The sequence below is a fragment of the Miscanthus floridulus genome, chromosome 17 (assembly GCF_019320115.1).
Source record: "Miscanthus floridulus cultivar M001 chromosome 17, ASM1932011v1, whole genome shotgun sequence".
In the NCBI taxonomy this organism is placed as follows: domain Eukaryota; kingdom Viridiplantae; phylum Streptophyta; class Magnoliopsida; order Poales; family Poaceae; genus Miscanthus; species Miscanthus floridulus.
Genome location: NC_089596.1, coordinates 18,153,583 through 18,164,359, shown reverse-complemented (window position 1 = coordinate 18,164,359; position 10,777 = coordinate 18,153,583). Strand labels below are relative to the sequence as shown.

The following is a 10,777-nucleotide window of genomic DNA, read 5'->3' as shown; positions in this document are numbered from 1 at the left end:
CTCTAGTGCTGGTTCCCGTGGAGGAGGGCTCGCCGTAGCTGGTGGCCGCGCTAGCGGGGCCCGTCGTCGATGTATGCGGGGCGGTGAGGGCCGTGGAGTCGCCGTGGTCATGGACCTAGGGCCGCCGATGGCGGAGGTTGAGGAGGGCGCTTGCGGAGGGCCTCCAGCGCTGGTTCCCACAGGCGAGGGCTTGCCATAGCTGATGGGGGCGCTGGCGGGGCCCATCGGTGGCGTCTACGGGGGCGGTGAGTGCCGTAGGGATGCCCTGGCACCGGATCCGGTGGGGTTGGCTGCGGATTTGGTGCCGCCAGCTGCGGAGGTCGCAGTGGCGGCGCCCGACGGTGGCATGGTCAGCGGTTCCTGTGGAGGCGCACGGGGCTCACATCCCATGCCAGAACTCACGGTGGCTTCGATGGAGGGGAGGGGAGGTGGGGGCGCCCACGCCAGGGTAGCGGCCGGCGCCGGAGAGGTCGTCAGGGCAAGGGTTCGGCCTGCCCCGCGTTGCGAGTTCGGCTGACAGCTTCTAGCCTTTCAGTTTCTTGTGACGTGAATGAAGGGAAAAAAAGAACAGTGATGGGTGATGGATGGAGCACGCGTGAGTAAGCCTGGGCGTTCGGGTTACCCAATTTTTTCGGGTCGGGTAATTCGGGTAATTCAAAATTCGGGTAATAAAAATTGCTACCCGATATTACCCCCGAAAAAACACTACCCGTAAATTCGGGTACCCGATAATTCGGGTTCGGGTTCGGGTATTACCCGATATACCTAAATTTACAGAAAACAACAAACTACACTAAATTTCAGTAGCGATCTATATATAATTTCAGCAGCAATTTGTATAGAATTTCAATAGCAATTTATAGAGAATAATATATTACAGTCACTCATTCAAATAGAGAGAATTATATTCTAATAAAGTGATAAGTTAAATGGTTCAGCTAACAACACATGATGAATACAAAGACAAAACAAATCTTTGGGTAGTTCGGGTAGTTTGGGTACCGGGGGATATTACCCGAATTACCCAAACTAATTTCGGGTAATTAAAATCGCTATCCGAATTTGAGATCGGGTACCTCGGGTTCAGGTAATTCGGGTCCAGATTCAGGTAATTCGGGTACAGATAATGGGTATCGGGTATTTTGCCCAGGCTTACGCGTGAGGCACCCGGGGGGCAGGCTGAGTACACTAAAGCGCCGTGGGCCCCACACGCGCCTTCCGCCCGGCCCCACTGGTTAAAGCTCCGTGGACAGCTTCTAGCCTTTCAGTCTAGTAATAAAGTAAGGCGTCTCCATCGGAGGGGGTAATTAAAATGATGAGGCGCCTCCGCTTTTCGCGCGACAGCATAACGGCGTCGACTCCGATGCTCGTCGTACCCTACCCCAGCTGGCTCCTCTCAGCCGCCGCCGCGTCGATCACCCGCCAGGCCCCGTCGCCGCGCGCGCCACGTGCCGCCACCCGTGGCCGCCGTGGCTGCCCGGCTAGCTTCCCCTCGTCTTCCTTTCTTTCCCTTTATTTCCCCCACTCGCCCGCCCAGCGCAGCGCCGGCGGCTCGCGGAAAGCTCCGGCGTGCGCGCGTGCTCCTCATCCGGCCACGCTGCCGCGCTATCTATGGCCGCTTTATTTCCCGGCGGGCCGGCCGGTCAATCTCAGAGTGACACTACTGCTGCACTGCATGTATTGTGTATCATTTATGTCGTCAGCACCGGATCATCATGGCGATCTTTACTGCTGTAGGTTATATGATATTGGGATAATTCAATTCTTATCTTAATTTGATGGCTGGTGAAGCCTAACAATCTCCACCCCAATCGATCGATCTTATCCGGCTGGGATGACGGTAGATAGATATAGAGTATATATACACATCAATACATGTCATGCCATGGCAGCGATCGGCGGCGGCAGAGAGCCATTGGTCTCCCTTTCGGAGCAATCTGGGGCCATGATGGCCTCCGATCCTCTGACTGCAACACCTGCACTGCTGCGGGCATCCCATCCATCTGCTGATCTGCAGTAAGTAAATGTACATCCATCGTTGATCGATCGTAGATGCTGATGCCGAGAACGAAAAAGCATGGATGTACATCCATCCCAGCTTGTGACTCCCAGCGCGCGCCCGGCCGGGATCATTTCATTTGTCGGCAATTTAATATATCTCCATCCTAATAACAACCAATGTGTGGCTATGCTAATGTATTTATATTCATATATCATGTGCCATACGCCGATCGCCAAACCATCATTCTGAAAACTTCAGAGCGATGCAGCGTGTAATCACGCATGCATTTCCGTTGCTCATTAAGCTAGCTACTATCTGGCCGATGAGTTCAGTGAAACCGACGTTTCATTCTCAACCTACCACTACTACAGATAATATTGTGTGCATAAATTATAGTACACTGGAAACCCGGCCTATTAATTCCTCAGTCGCATGATTTTTTTTTAAAAAAAAACAAGGTGTGGCAGGTGTTCTGCTGTTTCATACAGCAAAAGCTTGATAAATATTTACAGGACCACACGGAAAACCAAAATACAGGACAGGAAGAAGCTAAATTATTACATTTTCTAGTATAAATCACTACGTCTCATGCCCAAGTAGCAACAGTTGGATGTCCTGCTGCTTGATTATAGTGGCAATTGTTAGAGGTGTAAGAGCGGTGTGATCAAAGACGACCCTTCTACATCTTTCTCTTCCGGATGTTCCAAATCGTGTAGATACTGATATGTAGTTTGCTGTTTTGTCAAACCTTCTATCCTTGCCTTCCACACCACTGTTTAGCCCTAAATCACACATAAAGTAAATCTAGCTTGGTTTTAGGAGATTTATTTATTCGTGTGTCTGTGCATTACTAGCTAGGCCCTGTTTAGATGCTCCTCAAAACCCAAATTTTTTTGTGCAGTACCCGTCACATCGAATCTTGCGGCGCATGCATGGAGTACTAAATGTAGACGGAAAAAAAAGTTAATTGCACAGTTGGGTGAGAAATCGCGAGATGAAACTTTCGAACCTAATTAGTCCATAATTAGACACTAATTGCCAAATAAAAACGAAAATGCTACAGTAGCCAAAATCCAAAATTTTTTTGATCTAAACGGGGCCCTAGTGTGCTCCCAATGTTTCGAAATTAAAGACAACACATAATAAGGTTTTTTCTTTCTTCCTTCCTCCTTTTTTTTTTTACATTTTACCTCGGGGCACTAGTTTCTCATCGATACACACCCCATTTAATAATCTCCAACAGTATCTACAAATTTTCAAAAATCTGGTTTTAGAACCTTTCCAAAAAAAATTGATACAAAAAACATACTGCACCAAAAGTTCAATTTTACTCGTTCCTAAAAAACATATAGGTTGTCATATCTCCCTACGTACCAAGCGGTTGACCGTGGACAAAACAACTTGTAATGGCTGGGCACCCTACACATAAGCTCACATCCGAGCCTTCAAAAACAAATTTTTCATTGCCTAATCTACTTCCCAATATTATTAAATCAGGAAATAGTGGCAGAAGATGAAGATCCAATTTTAACCAATCTCCTAGGTGACGACAATCAGGCTATGGCTGACCATCCCAACACCATAAAGCTCACACCCAAAGCCTTCAAAAACAGATTCTTCGTTGCCTGATCTACCTCCCAGTATTGTCAAATCTGAAAATAGTGGCTGAAGATCTAATTTTGACGAATTTCCTAGGTGATAATAGTCAGGCCATAGTTGACCATCCCAACACCATAACTCGCACCTAGAACCTCCAAAACTGAATCTTCGTCGCTTCCTATATCTCTCAATATTCTCAGACTAAAAAGAATGGTCGGATATCCAATTTCGATGACAAGTGGAGGCAACGGCCTTCAGGCGAAGCTGGTGGCGCCAGTCAGTGCCGACACAGTGCTCCGAGAAAAAAATGACACCAATACTGATAGCGAGTATCAGCCGTCCGTGTATTTTTCAGATGAATGGTTCTGTTTGTTCTAGTGCAGATAGATTGAGAGTTAAGATAATGAGTTGTTGAAGTGGAGTTTTTTCTTTAGCATACAAAAAAACAAGATTGAAAGTAGGTTTACCAAACCTTTGGAGATGCTATAAAACTTTTCTTCTTCTAAACTGTTAATGTGTGCAATAGTCTCTGTAACAACAAATGATTATCTCTTGAGAGTACTTTCTAATATAAGGTCACTGTATGATTATTCCTTTTATTAATAGGTCACATATGTTTTACACCATGATGTGAGCTAAACGTTTTCAAGTTTCAATCTTCAAACATTTTCGCGATTTTTATAGGGATGGAAACAAGTTTAACCGTGAACCCGCAAATAGTCTTAACTTTTGTTGGCTACTAGGGTAATCCATAAAATAAGTCATTTACATATATAGCAAAGGGATCAACTGAACAAGCACATGTTTTTGTGACAAAAAGGCTACACACAACATTTCATGTAAGGAGAACGAAAAGGAATGCTGCACTGTAGTAGTAAACTCATCACAAAGTTTGTTAGCCACACATCTACATTCCCCGGCGTGGTGGATTCTTCCACAGCCCTGGCTATGGATCTGCATCTTCTCGGGACAATGACTGAGTGAGAGGAATTAAGGGCTCTACTTCTGACGTGGGGGTGCTGGCGGTTCTACATCACCGGTTCTCCTTCTTTCAGGCATGTGGATAGGGATCCCTTTCATGATCGGGGCATCCTGCATTTCAGCAGCCAGCGTCCTCCGCTTAGCCCTGGTGATAAGATAGGCCTCACGTCACTACCTACATGTCAAACTGGTTTATTAGTTTTGTAGATAGGATTTGCAGGGCGTGATTAAAACGGTTGCATTACCAGTTGACGACGGCATTGACCAACCAATTGTTTCCCCTGCTAGCCTCTTGAAAAAACATCCGAGGGATTGAGATGGCCATCAACAAGTATACTCCCTCCGTCCCATAAATAAATGTAATTCTTAGACTTCTACGATTCCTGTTTGACCGTTTGTCTTATTTAAAAAATTTAAATAAATATTATTTATTTTGTTATGACTTATTTTATCATTAGAGATATTTTCATAATAATTTATTTATTTTATTATTTTCAAAAAAAATTAAATAAGACAAATAGTCAAACAGTAATCGTAGAAGTCAAAGAATTATGTTTATTTGTAGAACTGAGGGAGTATGTCACAAAATGAAGCTGCCCATGCATGCATGGCCGGATGCATGCATGTCAACATTCAACACAACAGCAGATGTATAAACACAATAATAGGAAACAAACACCTATCCTAACAGATATAGTACAACTATATATATACTCCTGAATCCTGAATTAGCCCATCTCCAACATAACTGCAGAACCCAAATCCAAAATAGGTCTATAACATAATAGCTATAGCCTACAACAGAGTACCTATATGAAAGACTCGTTTTGGTGCTAGGAGAGGCATAATCGAAATCTAAGTATCCTCTATTCTAAAGACTCATTTACAGAAAGGGTTGTCTTAGATCTTATTGTTGGAGAAGACTACAAATAAATATTAAACTTTTCGTTTGCAGCGTTACTCAAGGTACGAACAGTGTTGTATTTTAGTTCGCGGTAGTCGAAGACAGTACGATGCGGGCGGTCATGCATCCTGAATTCATTACGCCCTGCTGGTGACAGGAGACCTGCACGTACGCCTGATTGAACAGGGCACTGTTGATACACTCCTTGCCGTGCTTGCCATGCCACCATGCCATGCAGAGGGAGAGAGGGACAGCTAGCGACGCCCAACGTCACGCACAAACCTATCTGCAGCTGCAGCTGCAGCTATATCTCCGTCTCCATTTGGCCGTCGTCCACGTCCAGTCCACGTGTCGCGCCACCGGTTCCCCCGGCCGTCGCCATCGCCGGTCACCTCACCCTCCACTACGCGCACTGCCGGAGCCCGGAGCCGGGTATATATTATATACACCCTGCCTCACCGGCCTGCGCTTCCCACCCAACCACTGATCGCTCGCTCGCTCTCCAGCTACTATTCTCACCTGCACCACTTCTTCTCTTCCGCGATCCTCGCGATCCAAACCGGACGAGCCACCTAGCTAGCTAGCTAGTTTGACTATCTGGCAGGTGATCAGGTCAGGCATGGCGAGCGCTACGACGGAGCAGCGGGCCAGCCTCATCGTCGACGGCGAGGAGGATGAGCAACAGCAGCAGCAGCAGCTTGACGACCTTGTTGGCCGCGCCGCCGTGGTGGCGAGGGAGGTGAGCAAGCGGGTGTCTCCCCTGGCCGTCGAGGGAGGAGGAGGCTTCGCCAACGGCAAGGCCGCCGCACGCCGCCAGGGCGTCTTGGATATCGGCGGCGGTGGCGTCGCCAGGCCAGCAGGGAACGGGCATCACCACGAGGCCGACGCGGAGGCGGGGGCGCCGCGGTTCCGGCGCTCGTTCACGGCCGGCGCGCGGACGCTGCCGCCGCCGCACGCGTGGCTGGCGATCGAGGACACGAGGAAGCAGCAGGAGCAGGAGCAGCAGCAGGAGCACGACGACAGCGACGAACAGTGGACGTGGCTCTTCCGTGGCGGCGGGGCGCAGCATCATCATCGTCAGCAGCAGCAGATTCAGAGGCGGAGCAGCTTCAGCGTGGTGCGGCGGGAGCGCGCGGCGCGGGAGGCGTGGCTGGACCGCGCGTGGGAGATGAAGCGGAGCTGGCACCAGCGGAACGGCGGCGCCCCCGACGCGGACACCCCCGTGGTGGTGGTGGTGGGGACGTCGCCCAGGGTGTCTTCGTCGTCGTCCCATTACTCCGGCCAGCAGCATCAGGGCATGGCGTCGGGCGGCGGGGTGGCCATGGACGTGGAGGAGGTCCGCGCGTGCCGGGACCTCGGGCTGGAGCTGCCTTCCGACTGCACCGTGGAGATCCAGTGTTACGGGCTGTCCGGCGGCAGCAGCCCCACCCACTGCACCACCCCCGGCAGCGGCGCCGACTCACCCTGCGCCCTCTCCAGTCCTCCTGGTACGTACTCCTCGGTCATAAAACATCTGTCATTTTCGTTTGTCGATAAATAACTTTAACAATTTAACAAAATATATATTAAAAAATATTAATATTATAATACAAAATTGATATCATTAGAAAGATCTTTGAATCTAGTTTTTTAATAAATTTATCCAAAGATACAAATATTACACATATTTTCTATAAATCGAGTTAAACTTATGGCACAGAAACTAAAAGTGACAGATAATTTAGTACGGAGGGAGTACTACCATAGCACCGTCTATTTATCATTTATTCTGAAACTGAAACGTGCTAGAAATGAATTGATCACATACTAGAATATATATACTTCAAATTTAAGGTGTTTTTTTTTCCATATTAAAATCCAAGAACAACAATAGTAATCGCGTTTCTTGACGTCCCTGATGTATATAGCTAGTAGTACTGCTATACATATGGCGCACATAGTATCTAAGAAGGTACAAGGACGAGAGAAAGAAATAGAAGAGGTACAATACATTTGCGCAAAGGTGCTAGTTTAGAATTTGTATCATCGCTGCAAAGAATAAGCAATAATACTTTTAGCGTGGCTATTTGGAAGAACGAAAGACGACAGCAGGTACAGAAAGTTGTTGGTCATGCATGTTCACAAAAGAATACAATTCTCACTTTTTGAGTAGTCAAATAATTTAAACTTTGACTAAATTTATATAAAAAGTACTAATATTCATGATACAAAATAAGTACCATTAGATTAGTTATAGAATATATTTTTATAATAAATTTATTCGGAGGTATAAATGCTAATATTATTTACTATAAATTTAGTTAAACTTAAGTTAATTTGACCGACACAAATCCCATAATTACATTCTTTTGTGGATGAAGGAAGTACTAATATTGCAGTGTTTAGGCCCTGTTTGGATTTATTATCTGATTATAGTTAGGTGGCTAATAGTTCATTATCTGATTTGGTCCAATTAGTGGGATAGTTGTTATCTAAAACTTAAGCTAACAATTAGCTAGTCTATTATCTATACCTCTTTGGATCTATAAGACATAATTATTAGCAGATAACTACTATCTATATAGATCCAAACATGGCCTTAATATAGGGATTTGCTACAATTCAGGTGCCTGAATTTTAACTTACTTTCAGACGACAGCTATTATATATGCTTTGTACTGAGATTGCAGTTCTAGTTCATTGCAATTTCTGTAGACACAATCTATAATTTTCGGTTCCTAGAATAAAAAACATGTTAGACAAAACCACAGGTCTGACAAAATCTGGTTTGTGTTGGCACAGAGACAATTAAAAATTTACAACTATTTCTATAGTCAGACCAGGACAAAAATTTGATATGTTATGACACAAAGACAAATAACAATTGACAAAGAAAGTAATTTACGTGTACTAGTTGGTGGCACAAGAATGTTGCCTGAAATCGAATTAAAGTTCAGGCACCGGAAAATAGCATAAGTGCTTAATATAATAGGAGCTGTATTAGCAGCATGACAGAAGTTAAAACACTGAAGCGAAGAAAATTTTATTAGGCCATTTTTGGCAGGGCTCCGGCGGCTCCGGCTCCCGCCCCTCCGCACCTATCGGCCGTCCATGGGCTGATAGGAGGCTACTGTTCACCAAAACTATTTTTCTCTCTTCTCCTTTCCTCTCTCACAGACAGAGGCAGAGCCGGAGAAGCTCATTTTTTCGAGCTCCGCGGCTCCGGCTCCGCCTGGCACCTATCGGCCCATGGGCGGCCGACAGGTGCGGGAGCCGGAGCCGCCGGAGCCCTGCCAAAGAGGCCCTTCATATGGAGTTTGGTGACATGGCTTCCTTTTGTACTTTGGTAGAAGAATAAACACTAAATTAAAGTTCCTTAATAATAGCTAAGCTTCTAGTACCTTGCATGGCGGGCATGGCATGGCAGCAGGACGACGACGAGTTCTCTGCCGGGTCAGCAAGGGCACTTCTGGCTGCAGGACTCCATTAATTAGGGAGAGGATTAGGTCAATTATAATGATGACTACAGACTACTCGAGTTGATTGCTAGTCCCACCTACCTTTGCTTTTCCCCTGCCTTTGCCACCTACCTTTGATCACTATATCTCGTCTGCTTAACCACACCTACCTTTGCTTTTCCCCTGCGTCGTGGCAAATTAAATCCATCCCTGACAGGGACGACCACTCCATTTTCATAAATATATTCTCTCCGACTCCCATCGACTGCAGGTACGTTATTACGGTCGCCATCCAGCTGCTAATCTATCATCATAAACCACGTTCCCGCACCGGTCCGGCGAGCCGGCCGGCGATCGGCACCATCATGTTTTTTTTTTTGAGACGATAGAGATAGCTATGCATTTTTTTTGAGAATGCTATGCATGGTTATTATTACTACTACTCGCCATCGATTAGTTGCCTGTATGGAACGCATGCATATATATATATATATATATATATATATATATATATATATATATATATATATATATATATATATATATATATATATATTATATATATATATATACATAATAACTCTGTTTTAATTAATTTATCCCCTTTGTGTAAATGGATTTATTACAGGAGGAGGAGCGGATCCGATGGACGTGAAGGCTCGGCTCAAGGTGTGGGCGCAGGCGGTGGCGCTCGCATCCACCACCCATCTCACCTCATGATACACTCCATATGCCGCAACCTCCTATACATATAGCCATATATATATATAAGCAAATGCGTGTACACCGCGCCTTCTTCTTCTTCTCTTTTCTTTTTCTTTTCTTCCAAATTAAATATACATTCCAGATAGCTGATCGTATATATACGTATCTAATTAATCTCCGCGTGTAAGTGTACTAGTCTACTAAGTAGAGTACTTACTCTTCGATTTGGAATGTGTAAGCGTCCAGTGTGTGAGCTGAGAGACTATTATTATATAAGCGTGTCTTGTGTGTGTGTGTGCAAGGAATTGTATTATTAATTAATGTAAGCTCTACCCTTTTTAACAAAGCTGAGAACAAATATATTTTATATACTCACATACATATACCAGGTGTCGTCGTCCAAGCAATCACATGGGAGAGCATTCTTGCGTTTAGGCCAACGGTGGCCATCATCACCCATGACATCTCATTTCCCCTAAAACTGGCATGTGTGCCGTCGTTTGTACCAATTGATTATTATTACCGTGCATCTACCAAGTACCAAGTAGTGCTTGTTCGTTTGGCTTTGGCTTGTCGTAAACGATCGTAAATTTTTAGTTGAAACAATATTTTTCTCTCACACAAACCAGCCAGCAGTACTTCTTCACGAACCAGCAACGATATGAACCAGCCAACCGAACAGGCTGTCTGCTCCTCTCCTCTCCTGCGAACACAAGGTTGATAAGTACCCTTGTGTGTTCGTTTTATGATGAGTGATTGTCAATGTGATCCACGAAGTAGGTTGAGTGGTGACTAACCCTACCATGGCGAAAGCTATGTGTGCGACATGTCTTTTGGCTTGTGTTGTGCAGGTGTGGAGCTCGGATGCGGTGGTCGACGGCGAGGTGAAGGTCAAGGAGGACGTGCCGTGCCGACAGACCGGGAGCGGTGAACGACGGAAGTGAGGCTTGGACCGAAGGACCCAGAGGCCGGGTGACTAGCCGCGGTGGCTAACACTTGGGACATCGACAAGTGCAAGAAGACATGGAGTGACGGTGTTGACCGGGTCAAGACGGCGGACGCGTGAGTCAAGCGAGGCTCAGGAGGACTTGGCGGGCTGGCCGGTCGAGGACGGCAGTGACACGCGTCGGATGGCGGGGGACGCGTATG

At 46.1% G+C, this 10,777-nt stretch overlaps 1 protein-coding gene across 1 annotated transcript; it reads left to right on the top strand.

Annotated features, from left to right (window-relative positions):
- The first annotated feature begins 5,954 nt into the window (after positions 1-5,954).
- On the top strand, positions 5,955-10,197 carry LOC136517831 (uncharacterized). Its single transcript, XM_066511476.1, has 2 exons — positions 5,955-6,973; positions 9,552-10,197. Exons 1-2 carry the CDS (start codon positions 6,106-6,108, stop codon positions 9,641-9,643), a joined length of 960 nt encoding a protein of 319 aa, XP_066367573.1. The 5' UTR covers positions 5,955-6,105; the 3' UTR covers positions 9,644-10,197.
- Positions 10,198-10,777: the final 580 nt, after the last annotated feature.

What these genes read in the sequence shown, in the direction of transcription:
- LOC136517831 (XM_066511476.1), top strand. Translation starts at nt 6,106, where the DNA reads ATGGCGAGCGCTACGACGGAGCAGCGGGCCAGCCTCATCGTCGACGGC. An exon ending in CGCCCTCTCCAGTCCTCCTG is followed by an intron (nt 6,974 to 9,551) that starts GTACGTACTCCT and finishes GATTTATTACAG; the next exon opens with GAGGAGGAGCGGATCCGATG.